Genomic DNA, 14,771 nt, shown 5'->3' on the forward strand with positions numbered 1-14,771 from the left:
TTTTCCTGCTTCCTCTCTACTTCAAACTCACTTTCTTTATCTTTCAATAAGATCACCTCTCATTCTTCTGAACTCCAATGAGTCAAGGCCTAACCTACTCAACCTTTCCTCATAAGTCAACCCCCTAATCTCCGGAATCAACCGAGTGAACCTTCTCTGAACAGCCTCCAATGCAAGTATATCATTCCTTTCGTACGGAGACCAAAACTGTACGCTGTACTCCAGGTGTGGCCTCACCAATACCCTGTACAGTTGCAGCAGGACTTCTCTGCTTTTATACTCTATCCCCCTTGCAATAAAGGCCAACATTCTATTTGCCTTCCTGATTACTTGCTGTAACTAACTTTTTGTGTTTCATGCACAAGGATCCCTAGGTCCCTCTGTACTGCACCACTTTGTAATTTTTCTCCATTTAAATTATAATTTGCTTTTTTATTATTTCTGCAAAGGATAACCTCACATTTTCCCACATTATATTCCATCTGCCAGATTTTTGCCCACTCACTTAACCTGTCTATATCCCTTTGCAGATTTTTAGTGTGCTCCTCATAACTTGCTTTCCCACCCATCTTTGTATCATAAACATAAGAACATAAGAATTAGGAACAGGAGTAGGCCATCTAGCCCCTCGAGCCTGCTCCGCCATTCAAAAAGATCATGGCTGATCTGGCCGTGGACTCAGCTCCACTTACCCACCTGCTCCCTATAACCCTTAATTCCCTTATTGGTTAGAAATCTATCTATCTGTGATTTGAATACATTCAATGAGCTAGCCTCAACTGCTTCCTTGGGCAGAGAATTCCACAGATTCACAACCCTCTGGGAGAAGCAATTCCTTCTCAACTCGGTTTTAAATTGGCTCCCCCGTATTTTGAGGCTGTGCCCCCTAGTTCTAGTCTCCCCGACCAGCGGAAACAACCTCTCTGCCTCTATCTTGTCTCTCCCTTTCATTATTTTAAATGTTTCTATAAGATCACCCCTCATCCTTCTGAACTCCAACGTGTAAAGACCCAGTCTACTCAATCTATCATCATAAGGTAACCCCCTCATCTCCGGAATCAGCTTAGTGAATCGTCTCTGTACCCCCTCCAAGCTAGTATATCCTTCCTGAAGTAAGGTGACCAAAACTGCATGCAGTACTCCAGGTGCAGTACTCACCAATACCCTGTGCAGTTGCAGCAGGACCTCCCTGCTTTTGTACTCCATCCCTCTCGCAATGAAGGCCAACATTATATTCGCCTTCCTGATTACCTGCTGCACCTGCAAACTAACTTTTTGGGATTCATGGTACAGGTCGCGGCCTTCCGCGAGAGGTGGGCACCGGAGGGACTGGAGTGCATCATCACGCCCGGCAACCAAATTTTAATTTGATTTTACGTTTTAAAGTTTAATTTGTTTTAATTGCCGGTGCTTTTAGTGTCCCCTTCCCTTTTATAGGGGGCACTGGGGAAAAAAGGTGATTTTAGTGCCCAAAAAAAACCCCAAAAAAAGAAAAACACAAAAAAAAAACCAAAAAAAGAAGAAAGAAAAAGGGCCTTGTAAATGTCTGGTGTGTCATCCAGGTCGGGTGGCACGGTTTAATGTTTTATGTTTTATAGGTAGACTCTAAAAGAGTTTCATGGTACAAGGTACCTAAACGCTCTCCCTCCGGCTCCCGCGAGCTGGTGCTGTCTGGGGGCGGCGGTTTAAAGACTCGAGTGTCTGTTGGTCGGTTGTCGAGACGTGTTGTTGTTGTTGCCAGCTTGCAAGTCAACGTTCGAGAGAATGTACCTGCCGCCCCGCGGTCGTCTGCACCCCACAGCGGGGTGTGTCCTGCGTCGGCTTGTACGCCACTCAGTTCGTTTTTTTGCCTGCTTCTTCAGCTTCTTCTCGTCCTCCCGGCCAACGGTGGCAGCAGAGACCCTGCCTCTGTTGACCGTGGCGCGTGTTCTAAAAGAGTTTCATGCACAAGGACTCCCAGGTCCCTCTGCACCGCAGCATGTTGTAATTTCTCCCCATTCAAATAATATTCCCTTTTACTGTTTTTTTTCCAAGGTGGATGACCTCACATTTTCCGACATTGTATTCCATCTGCCAAACCTTAGCCCATTCGCTTAACCTATCTAAATCTCTTTGCAGACTCTCTGTGTTCTCTACACAACCCGCTTTCCCACTAATCTTTATGTCATCTGCAAATTTTGTTACACTACACTCTGTCCCCTCTTCCAGGTCATCTATGTATATTGTAAACAGTTGTGGTCCCAGCACCGATCCCTGTGGCACACCACCAACCACCGATTTCCAACCCGAAAAGGACCCATTTATCCCGACTCTCTGCTTTCTGTTCGCCAGCCAATTCTCTATCCATGCTAATACATTTCCTCTGACTCCGCGTACCTTTATCTTCTGCAGTAACCTTTTGTGTGGCACCTTATCGAATGCCTTTTGGAAATCTAAATATACCACATCCATCGGTACACCTTTATCCACCGTGCTCGTTATATCCTCAAAGAATTCCAGTAAGTTAGTTAAACATGATTTCCCCTTCATGAATACATGCTGCGTCTGCTTGATTGCACTATTCCTATCTAGATGTCCCGCTATTTCTTCCTTAATGATAGCTTCAAGCATTTTCCCCACTACAGATGTTAAATTAACCGGCCCACAGTTACCTGCCTTTTGTCTGGCCCCTTTTTTAAACAGAGGCGTTACATTAGCTGCTTTCCAATCCGCTGGTACCTCCCCAGAGTCCAGAGAATTTTGGTAGATTATAACGAATGCATCTGCTATAACTTCCGCCATCTTTTTTAATACCCTGGGATGCATTTCATCAGGACCAGGGGACTTGTCTACCTTGAGTCCCATTAGCCTGTCCAGCACTACCTTCCTAGTGATAGTGATTGTCTCAAGGTCCTCCCTTCCCACATTCCCATGACCAGCAATTTTTGGCATGGTTTTTGAGTCTTCCACTGTGAAGACCGAAGCAAAATATTTGTTTAAGGTCTCAGCCATTTCCACATTTCCCATGATTAAATCCCCCTTTTCATCTTCTAAGGGACCAACATTTACTTTAGTCACTCTTTTCCGTTTTATATATCGGTAAAAGCTTTTACTATCTGTTTTTATGTTTTGCGCAAGTTTACTTTCGGAATCTATCTTTCCTTTCTTGATTGCTTTCTTAGTCATTCTTTGCTGTCGTTTAAAACTTTCCCAATCTTCTAGTTTCCCACTAACCTTGGCCACCTTATACGCATTGGTTTTTAATTTGATACTCTCCTTTATTTCCTTGGTTATCCACGGCTGGTTATCCCTTCTCTTACCGCCCTTTTTCACTGGAATATATTTTTGTTGAATATAGCACTATGAAAGAGCTCCTGAAAAGTCCTCCACTGTTCCTCAATTGTGCCACCGTTTAGTCTGTGTTCCCAGTCTACTTTAGCCAACTCTGCCCTCATCCCACAGTAGTCCCCTTTGTTTAAGCATAGTACGCTTGTTTGAGACACTACTTCCTCACCCTCAATCTGTATTACAAATTCAACCATACTGTGATCACTCATTCTGAGAGGATCTTTTACGAGGAGATCGTTTATTATTCCTGTTTCATTACACAGGACCAGATCTAAGATAGCTTGCTCCCTTGTAGATTCTGCAACATACTGTTCTAAGAAACAATCCCGTATGCATTCTATGAATTCCTCCTCCAGGCTACCCCGTGCGATTTGATTTGACCAATCGATATGTAGGTTAAAATCCCCCATGATTACTGCCGTTCCTTTTTCACATGCCTCCATTATTCTCTTGATTATTGTCCGCCCCACCGTGAAGTTATTATTTGGGGGCCTATAAACTACGCCCACCAGTGACTTTTTCCCCTTATTATCTCTAATCTCCACCCACAAAGATTCAACATTTTGTTCATTAGAGCCAATATCGTCTCTCACAACTGCACTAATATCATCCTTTATTAACAGAGCTACCCCACCTCCTTTCCCTTCTTGTCTATCCTTCCGAATTGTCAGATACCCCTGTAAGTTTAATTCCCAGTCTTGGCCACCTTGCAACCACGTTTCTGTAATGGCCACCAAATCGTACCCATTTGTAATGATTTGTGCCGTCAACTCATTTACTTTATTTTGAATGCTGCGTGCGTTTAGGTTAGTACTAGTTTTTAAACTATGATTTTTAGTTTTGACCCCTCCTGCAGCCCCTTTATATTCATACATGTTGTGCCTTCCTATCACCTTGTGGTTTACACTTACCCCAGTGCTACTCTGCTCTGTTGCCGCCTGCCTTTTGCATTCTTTCTTGGGGTCCTGTTCATCTGAGCTCTCACCCACTCTAACTAGCTCAGAGCCCTCTCCTGGGTTCCGAATACTCCTCGCCTTGAGGCACCGAGCTTTCAGGCTTGCCTTTTTATTACACTTTGACCCTTTAGAATTTTGCTGTACATTGGCCCTTTTTGTTTTTTACCTTGGGTTTCTCTGCCCTCCACTTTTACTCATCTCCTTTCTGTCTTTTGCTTCTGTCTCAAATTTGTTTCCCTCTGTCTCCCTGCATTGGTTCCCATCCCCCTGCCATATTAGTTTAACTCCTCCCCAACAGTACTAGCAAAAACTCCCCCTCGGACATTGGTTCCAGTCCTGCCATCAACAAACTTGGCTACATTGCAGTTGGTCCCTTCATCCAAGTCATGAATATAGATTGTAAATAGTTGAGGCCCCAACACCGATCCCTGTGGCACGCCACCAGTTACTGTTTACCAACCGGAAAATGACCCATTCATAGAAACATAGAAAATAGGTGCAGGAACAGGCCATTCGGCCCTTTGAGCCTGCACCACCATTCAATAAGATCATGGCTGATCATTCACCTCAGTACCCCTTTCCTGCTTTCTCTCCATACCCCTTGATCCCTTTAGTCGTAAGGGCTATATCTAACTCCCTCTTGAATATATCCAATGAACTGGCATCAACGACTCTCTGCGTTAGGGAATTCCACAGGTTAACAACTCTCTGAGTGAAGAAGTTTCTCCTCATCTCAGTCCTAAATGGCTTACCCCTCATCCTTAGAATGTGACCCCTGGTTCTGGACTTCCCCAACATCGGGAACATTCTTCCCGCATCTAACCTGTCCCGTCCCGTCAGAATCTTATACGTTTCTATGAGATCCCCTCTCATCCTTCTAAACTCCAGTGTATAAAGGCCCAGTTGATCCAGTCTCTCCTCATATGTCAGTCCAGCCATCCCTGGAATCAGTCTGGTGAACCTTCGCTGCACTCCCTCAATAGCAAGAATATCCTTCCTCAGATTAGGAGACCAAAACGGAACACAATATTCCAGGTGAGGCCTCACCAAGACCCTGTACAATTGCAGTAAGACCTCCAAATCCCCTAGCTATGAAGGCCAACATACCATTTGCCTTCTTCACCACCTGCTGTACCTGCATGCCAACTTTCAATGACTGATGAACCATGACACCCAGGTCTCGTTGCACCTCCCCTTTTCCTAATCTGCCACCATTCAGATAATATTCTGCCTTTGTGTTTTTGCCACCAAAGTGGATAACCTCACATTTATCCACATTATACTGCATCTGCCACACGTTTGTCCACTCACCTAACCTATCCAAGTCACCCTGCAGCCTCTTAGCATCCTCCTCACAGCTCACACCACCACCCAGTTTAGTGTCATCTGCAAACTTGGAGATATTACACGCAATTCCTTCATCCAAATCATTAATGTATAATGTAATCCTGACTCTCCATTTTCTGTTAGTTAGCCAATCCTCTATCCATGCTAATATATTACCCCCAACCCCGTGAGCTTTTATCTTGTGCAGTAAACTCTTATGTGGCACCTTATCGAATGCCTTCTGGAAATCCAAATACACCACACCCACTGGTTCTCCCTTATCCACCCTGCTCGTTACATCCTCAAAGAACTCCAGCAAATTTGTCAAACGTGATTTTCCTTTCATAAAACCATGCTGACTCTGCTTGATTGAATCATGCTTTTCCAAATTTTCCGCTACTGATTCACAACGACAGATGTTAGGCTAACTGGTCTATAGTTTCTGCTTTTTGTCTGCCTCCTGTTTTAAATAGGGCATTACAATTTGTGGTTTTCCAATCTGCTGGGACCGCCCCAGATTCCAGGGAATTTTGGGAGATTACAATCAATGCATCCACTATCTCTGCAGCCACTTCTCTTAAGACCCTAGGATATAAAGCCAGGGGACTTGTCCGCCTTTAATCCCAATATTTTACTGAGTACTACTTCATTAGTGATAGTGATTGTATTAAGTTCCTCCCTCCCTATAGTCCCTTGATTATCCACTATTGGGATGTTTTTAGTGTCTTCTACCTTGAAGACCGATGCAAAATATTTGTTCAATGTCTCTGCCATTTCCCTGTTCTCCATTATTAATTCCCCAGTCTCATCCTCTAGGGGACCAACATTTACTTTAGCCACTCTTTTCCTTTTTATGTACCTGTAGAAACTCTTACTATCTGTTTTTATATTTCGTGCTTGTTTACTTTCATAATCTATCTTTCTTCTCTTAATCATTTATTTATTCGTTCTCTGCAGGCTTTTAAAAGTTTCCCAATCCTCTGGCCTCCCACTAGTCTTGACCACATTGTATGCCCTTGTTTTAAGTTTGATAACCTCCCTTATTTCCTTAGTTAGCCACAGATGGTTATCCCTTCTCTTACAGTCTTTCCTTCTCATTGGGATATATTTTTGTTGCGAGTTATGAAATATCTCCTTAAATGTCTGCCACTGCTCATCAACCGTCCCACACTTTAGTCTATTTTCCCAGTCCACTTTAGCCAACTCTGCCCTCGTACATTTGTAGTCTCCTTTATTTAAGCTTAGGACACTGGTTTGAGAATCAACTTTCTCACCCTCCAACTGAATTTGAAATTCAATCATGCTATGGTCACTCATTCCTCGAGGTTCCTTTACTAGGAGATCATTTATTAATCCTGTCTCATTACACAGGACCAGATCTAAGATAGGCTGCTCCCTGGTTGGTTCCACAACGTACTGTTCAAGGAAACTATCCCGGATGCACTATGAACCCTTCCTCAAGGCTAGCCCGGCCAGTTTGCTTTGTCCAATCAATATGAAAATTTAAATCACCCATGATTATTGCCATTCCTTTTTTACAAGCCTCCATTATTTCTTGATTTATACTCTGCCCAACATTGTAGCTACTGTTAGGGGGCCTATAGACTACACTCACCAGCGACTTTTTCCCTTTATTATTCCTTATCTCCACCCAAACTGATTCAACATCTTGATCCTCTGAGCCAATTTCGTTTCTCACTAACGCACTGATCCTATCCTTTATTATCAGAGCTACCCCACCTCCCTTTCCTTTCTCTCTGTCCTTCCGAATTGTTACATACCCCTGAATATTTAGTTACCAGTCCTGGTCACCTTGCAACCACGCCTCTCTAATGGTTATCAGATCATACCCATTTGTATCTATTTGTGCCGTCAGCTCATCTATTTTGTTACGAATGCTATGTGCATTTAGACAAAGAGCTTTCAAAAAAAAATTCCTACCCTTTTTTCCTGCTTGTTTCCCTTGTCCTTCAAACTCTCTACATTTTTGCTTTCTAATTCCAGATTTACTCCCCTCCCTACTGAATCTATTTTCAGGTTCCCATCCCCCTGCCAAGCTGGTTCAAACCCTCCCCAACAGCACAAGCAAACCCCCCCCGCGAGGGTATTGGTCCCGGATCTGTTGAGGTGCAACCCGTCCGGCTTGTACAGGTCCCACCTCCTCCAGAAACGGTCCCAACGCCTCAGGAATCTAAAGCCTCCCTCCTGCACCATCTCTCCAGCCACACATTCATCAGCTCTATCCTCCTATTTCTGTACTCACTAGCTCGTGGCACCGGGAGTAATCCGGAGATTATTACCTTTGATGTCCTGCTTTTTAATCTCTCTCCTAGCTCCCTAAACTCTGCCTGCAGGACCTCATCCCTCTTTCTACCTATTTCATTGGTCGCGATATGGACCACGACCTCTGACTGTTCACCCTCTCCCCCCAGAATGCCCTGCAGCTGCTTGGTGACATCCTTGACCCTGACACCAGGGAGGCAACATACCATCCTGGAGTCACGTCTGCGGCCGCAGAAACACCTGTCTGCTCCCTGACTATCGAATCCTCTACCACTATAGTTCTTCCATTCTTCTTCCTCCCCCCACCCCGCCCTGCAGCTGAGCCACCCATGGTGCCGTGGACTTGGCTCTGACTGCACTCCCCTGAGGCACCATCGCCTCCACCGGTACTCTGAACAGAACACTGGTTGGAGAGTGAGATGGACTCGGGATTCCTGCACTACCTGTCTGGTCCTCCTCTTCTGTCCAGGGGTCACCCAATCCCTATCTGTCTGCACACTCTGAAGCTGTGGGGTGACCACCTCTAGAAACGTGCTATCCACGTAGCTCTGAGGGCAACACGGAGTTGGTGCAGCTGGAGACACCTCCTGCACACATGGCCGTCCTGGCTGCGTGAAGCGTCCGGGATTTCCCACATGGCACAGGACGTGCAATCCACGGGACTGAGCTGTCCTGCCATCCCTCGAGTTACACTCGCAACTACCGAGTAGAACTAAACTCTAAACATTAGCACAACACATCCACCCGCGACTCAGCAATCAGCCGATTTAACTAACTTGTATTTAAAGACTAAGTACTAACTTAACAGAGAAAAAAAACACTCACCAATCAGCTACTTGCCTTGTGCCGACGTCACGTTTAACCTCCGAACCCGGAGCTCCTGCTGCTCCCGTGCAGGTCCGCTACCTCTGGGAATTATCACTTACCTATTTTTAACTTTTAAATGAATCTTCTCCGAATTCCCACTTGTTCCAAATTGTCGAATGCACCGTTCTGGTTCAGTCCGCTGTGTTTTAGAACTGTCTGTGCGGATCACTCTGTGTGCGCCCCCAGTGCCAGAGGGTGTGTTGCGGGAACTTTGGCTGAATTGCCCCTGTCCATGGTGCGTTGAAACTGTCTCTCTGCTTTCCCAGGCTCTGCAGGAACCACTTTATCGAGTTGGCACCGGGAATTATGAGTATCGTTTGATCCTCCGCTGCCGCCAGGAGGCCAGAGCGCGCTTCGCCAAGATGAGGAAGGATGTGCTGGAAAAGATTGAACTTCTGGACCAAAAGCATGGTTAGTTTTAACTTACTCTGCCAATCACTGCTCACGTTTTGTTTTGGCAACTTTGTATTTCCTCGGCTCAGGTATGGGCTTCTGGATCAGGTGATCAGTGTGGGGTCAGGTGACCAGTGCAGGGTCAAGTGATCAGAGTATCCCACTCTCTCTCTCCCACGCTCTCTCTCTCTCCCCCACACTCCCCCCCACCCCAATCTGTCTCTCCCAATCTCTCCCACTCTCTCTCTCCACTCTAGACCGAGGGTCTAGCGAGAAGGAGGAACTAAAGGAAATCCTTATTAATCAGCAAATTGTGTTTGGAAAATTGATGGGATTGAAGGCCGATAAATCCCCAGGGCCTGATAGTCTGCATCCCAGAGTACTTAAGGAAGTGGCCCTAGAAATAGTGGATGCATTGGTGGTCATTTTCCAACATTCTATAGACTCTGGATCAGTTCCTATGGACTGGAGGGTAGCTAATGTTCCCCCACTTTTTAAAAAAGGAAGGAGAGAGTAAACAGGAAATTATAGACTGGTCAGCCTGACATCAGTGGTGGGAAAAATGTTGGAATCAATTATTAAAGATGTAATAGCAGCGCATTTGGAAAGCAGTGACAGGATCGGTCCAAGTCAGCATGGATTTATGAAAGGGAAATCATGCTTGACAAATCTTCTAGAATTTTTTGAGGCTGCAACTAGTAGAGTGGACGAGGGGGAGCCAGTGGATGTGGTGTAGTTAGACTTTCAAAAGGCTTTTGACAAGGTCCCACACAAGAGATTAGTGTGCAAAATTAAAGCACATGGTACTGACGATAGAGAACTGGTTGGCAGACATGAAGCAGAGAGTTGGAATAAACGGGTCCTTTTCAGAATGGCAGACAGTGACTAGTGGGGTACCGCAAGGTTCAGTGCTGGGACCCAGCTATTTACAATATACATTAATGATTTGGATGAAGGAATTGAGTGTAATATCTCCAAGTTTGCAGATGACACTAAGCTGGGTGGCAGTGTGAGCTGTGAGGAGGATGCTAAGAGGCTGCAGGGTGACTTGGACAGGTTAGGTGAGTGGGAAAATGCATGGCAGATGCTGTATAATGTGGATAAATGTGACGTTATCCACTTTGGTGGTAAAAACAGGAAGGCAGAATATTATCTGAATGGTGACAGATTAGGAAAAGGGGAGGTGCAACGAGACCTGGGTGTCATGGTACATCAGTCATTAAAAGCTGGCATGCAGGTACAACAGGCGGTGAAGAAGGCAAATGGCATGTTGGCCTTCATAGCGAGGGGATTTGAGTATAGGAGCAGGGAGGTCTTACTGCAGTTGTACAGGGCCTTGGTGAGGCCACACCTTGAATATTGTGTACAGTTTTAGTCTCCTAATCTGAGGAAGGACGTTCTTGCTATTGAGGGAGTGCAGCGAAGGTTCACCAGACTGATTCCCGGGATGGCAGGACTGACATATGAAGAAAGACTGGATCGACTCGGCTTATATTCACTGGAATTTAGAAGAATGAAGGGGATCTCATAGAAACATAAAATTCTGACGGGACAGGACAGGTTAGATGCAGGAAGAATGTTCCCGATGTTGGAGAAGTCCAGAACCAGGGATCACAGTCTAAGGATAAGGAGTAAGCCATTTAGGACCGAGATGAGGAGAAACTTCTTCACTCAGAGAATTGTGAACTTGTGGAATTCCCTACCACAGAAAGTTGTTGAGGCCAGTTCGTTAGATATAATCAAAAGGGAGTTAGATGTGGCCCTTACGGCTAAAGGGATCAAGGGGTATGGAGAGAAAGCAGGAAAGGGGTACTGAGGGAATGATCAGTCATGATCATATTGAATGGTGGTGCAGGCTCGAAGGGCCGAATGGCCTACTCCTGCACCTATTTTCTATCTTTCTATGCTTCTCTCTCCCACTCTCTCTCCCATATTTCCTCTCCAACTCTCCCACTCTTACTCTCTCCCACTCTCTCACTCTATCCCACACTCTCTATCCCTCTTTCACGGTCACTCCCTCGATCCCACTCTCTCGCTCTCTCTCTCAATCTCTCGCTCCTTCTCTCCCATTCTCTCTCTCACTCTACCACTCTCACCCAATTTCTTTCCCAATCTCTCTCCCACTCTCTCTCTCCCACTCTAACCCACTCTCTCGCTCTGTCTGTCTCTCTCTCTAACTCACTCTCCCTCTCTCTCCCACTCTCTCTCTCCCCCACATTCTCGCTCTCTCCCCCACGCTCTCTCTTCCACTCGCTCACTCGCTCTTATTCTCTCCCATGCTCTCTTCCACTCTCACTCCCTCTCCCACTCTCTCTGCCACTGTCTATCTCACTCTCTCACTCACCCTCTACCCACACTCTCCCCCCCACTCTCTCTCTGTCCCCAATCTCTCTCTCTCTCACTCTCTCCCCCACACTCTCGCTCTCTCCCACTCTCTATCTCACTCTCTCTCTCACTCACTCTCAATCCCACTCTCTCCCCACACTCTCTCTCTCCCCCACTCTATCCCACTCCCTCTCTCTATCCCTCTCTCTCTCTCTCTCTCTCTCTCCCCACACTCTCTTCCACCCCCCCCCACACTCTCTTCCCCCCCCCACTCTCTCTCTCCCACTCTCTCTCTCCCCACACTCGCTCTCTCTCTCCCACTCTCACTCCCAATCTCTCTCTCTCCCACTCTCTTCCACTCTCTCTTCCCTCTCACTCTCTCTGTATCCCACTCTCACACTCTTTCTTCCCCTCGATCTCTCCCTCTCTCTCCCACTCTCCCTCTCCCAATCTCTCCCCCTCTCTCTCCCACTCTCCCTCTCCCAATCTCTCCCTCTCTCTCCCACTCTCTCTCACTCCCACTCTCCCCCTCCACACTCCCTCTCCCACTTTCTCTCCCCATTCTTTCTCTCTCCCCTTCTCTCTCTCTCTCTCTCTCCCCCTCTCTCCCCACACTCTGCCCCCCCCCCCGGCTACTCTCTCTCTCCCAGTCTTTTACTCTCTAACCCACTCTCTCAGAACTCTCTTTTTCTCCCCCAGTCTCTCTCTCCTCCCCCCACTCTCTCTCTCTCTCTCCCAATCTCTCTATGCCACTCCCTCTCTCACTCTTTCTGTATCCCACTCTCTCAGGCAATCTCTCTCTCCCTTCCTCCCACTCTCTCTATCCCACTCTGTCTCTCCCACTCTCTCTCACACTGTCTCCCTCACTTTCCCTCTCTAACCCACTCTCTCTAACCCACTCTCTCTCTCGCTCTGTCTCGCTCTCTCCCACTCTTTCTCTATCCCACTCTTTCTCTATCCCACTCCCTCTCCCACTCTCTCCCCCTCTCCCACTCTCTCTCTCCCACTCTCTCTCTCCCACTCTCACTATCACCCCCACACTCTCGCTCTCTCCCACGCTCTCCCTCCCACTCTCTCTCTCACTCAGTCTCTATCCCAGTCTCTCCCCCACTCTATCCCACTCCCTCTCTCTCTCCCACTCTTTCTCACTCTCCCTCTATCTATCCCACTCTCTCTCTCCCACCCACACTCTCTCTCCCACTCTCTCTCTCCTACTCGCTCCCACTCTCCCCGTCTTTCCCACTCTCCCTCAATCTCTCTCTAACTCTCACTCACTCGCTCTCTATCCCACTCTGTCCTTATTCTCTCTCTCTCCCCATTCTCTCTCTCCCCCCCACTCTCTCTCTCCCCCCCACTCTCTCTCCCCCTCTCTATCCCATTCCTCTCTCTCTCCCAATCTCTCTCTCTCTCTATGCCACTCTCTCTCTCTCTCACTCTGTATCCCACTCTCTCTCTCCCACTCTCTCTATCCCACTCTGTCTCTCCCGCTCTCTCTCACACTCTCCCTCTCTCTATCCCACTCTCTCTATCTCACTCACACACTCTCACTCTCTCTCTCTCTCACTGTCACTCTCTCTCCCGCTCCCTCTTCCACACTCTCTCCCTCTCCCACTCCCTTACTCTCTCTCACTCACTCGCTCTCTATCCCACTCTCTCCCCCATTCTCTCTCCGCCCACTCTCCCTCTCTCTATCCCACTCTCTCCCCATTCTCTCTCCGCCCACTCTCCCTCTCCCTCTCCCTCTCTCTATCCCAATCTCTCACACTCTCTCTCCCCACGCTCTCTCTCTCTCCCACTCTCTCCCACTCTCTCTCCCACTCTCTCGCTCTCTATCTCACTCAGTCCTCACTCTCTCTCTCTCTCCCCCCCCACATTCCCTCTCCCTCACTCTCTTCCCCCATTCTATCCCACTCCCTCACTATCCTACTCCCTCCCTCTCCCACTCTCGCTCTCTCTCCCCTCCCACTCTCTCTCTCTCTCTCTCCCACTCTCTCCCACTCTCTCTCTCTCTCTCCCAGCCACTCTATCTCACTCACTCTCTCTCTCCCACTCTCTCCCACTTTTTCTCTCTCTCTCTCTCCCCCACTCGTTCTCTCCCCCATTCTATCCCACTCCCTCTCTATATCCCAATACTCACTCTCTCCCACTCTCTCCCTCTCCCCTTCTCGCTCGCTCTCTCTCTCTCTCTCTTCCCCCACACTCTTTCCCCCCCCGCCTACTCTCTCTCACCCTCTCTGTCCCCCTTTTTCTCTCTCTTTCCCACACAGTCCACACACTCTCTTTCTCCCCCACTCTCTCTCTCTCTTTCTCCCCCACTCTCTCGCTCGCTCTCTCCCACTCTTTCTCGCTCTACCTACTCTCTCTCTCACTCACTCTCTCTCTCCTCTCTCCCACTCTCTCTCCTTCTCTCTCCCCCTCTCTATCCCTATCTCTCCCACTCACTCTCTCTCTCTCCCACGCTCTCCCTCTCTCCCACTCTCTCTTTCCCACTCTCTCTCGCCCGCTCCCTCTCTCCCTCTCTCGCACTCTCTCTATTCCACTCTCACACTCTTTCTCCCACTCTCTCTCTTTCCTACTCTCATCCCCTCTTGCTCCCACTCTCTCCCACTCTCTATCCCATCTCTCAATCCCACTCTCTCTACCCCACTCTTTCCCACTCTCTCTCTCCCTCTCTCTCTTACTCTCTCTCTCACTCTCTCAGAGCCACTCTCTATCTCACTCTTTCACTCTCTCACTCACTCACTATCCCACTCTCTCTCCACTCTCTCTCCACTCTCTCTCCACTCTCTCTCTGTCCCTCGCTCTCTCTCCCATGCTCTCCCTCCCACTCTCTCTCTCTCTCTCTCTCTCTGTCCCACTCACTCTCTATCCCACTCTCTCCACACACTCTCTCTCTCACCCACTCTCTCTCTCCCACTGTCTCCCCAACTCCCTCTCTCACTCTCTCTCTCTCTATCCCACTCCCTCTCCCTCACCCTCTCTCACTCACTCTCTATCCCACTCTCTCCCTCCCCCCATTCTCCCTCTCCCACTCTCTCTCTCACTCTCCCCTCTCCCCCACACTCTCTCACTCACTCTCTCTCTCTCTCTCTCTCTCCCACTCACTCTCTCTCTCCCACTCACTCTCTCTCTCTCTCCCACTCATTCTCTCTCTCTCTCCCACTCACTCTCTCTCCCTCTCCCACACTCTCTCCCTCTTCCACACTCTCTCCCTCTCCCACTCCCTTACTCTCTCTCACTCACTCGCTCTCTATCCCACTCTCTCCCCCATTCTCTCTCCGCCCACTCTCCCTC

At 47.9% G+C, this 14,771-nt stretch overlaps 1 protein-coding gene across 1 annotated transcript in view; it reads left to right on the forward strand.

Moving 5' to 3' along the window:
* pick1 (protein interacting with prkca 1) overlaps nt 1-9,175 on the forward strand; it is a 115,829-nt gene extending 106,654 nt beyond the window's left edge. Inside the window, exon 12 of the mRNA XM_070862089.1 lies at nt 9,026-9,175. Within this exon, the coding sequence (XP_070718190.1) occupies nt 9,026-9,175 (150 nt within the window). The remainder of the gene's footprint in view (nt 1-9,025) is intronic.
* The last annotated feature ends 5,596 nt before the right edge of the window (nt 9,176-14,771 follow it).

The sequence above is a fragment of the Pristiophorus japonicus genome, chromosome 19 (genome assembly GCF_044704955.1).
Source record: "Pristiophorus japonicus isolate sPriJap1 chromosome 19, sPriJap1.hap1, whole genome shotgun sequence".
Lineage (NCBI taxonomy): Eukaryota > Metazoa > Chordata > Chondrichthyes > Pristiophoridae > Pristiophorus > Pristiophorus japonicus.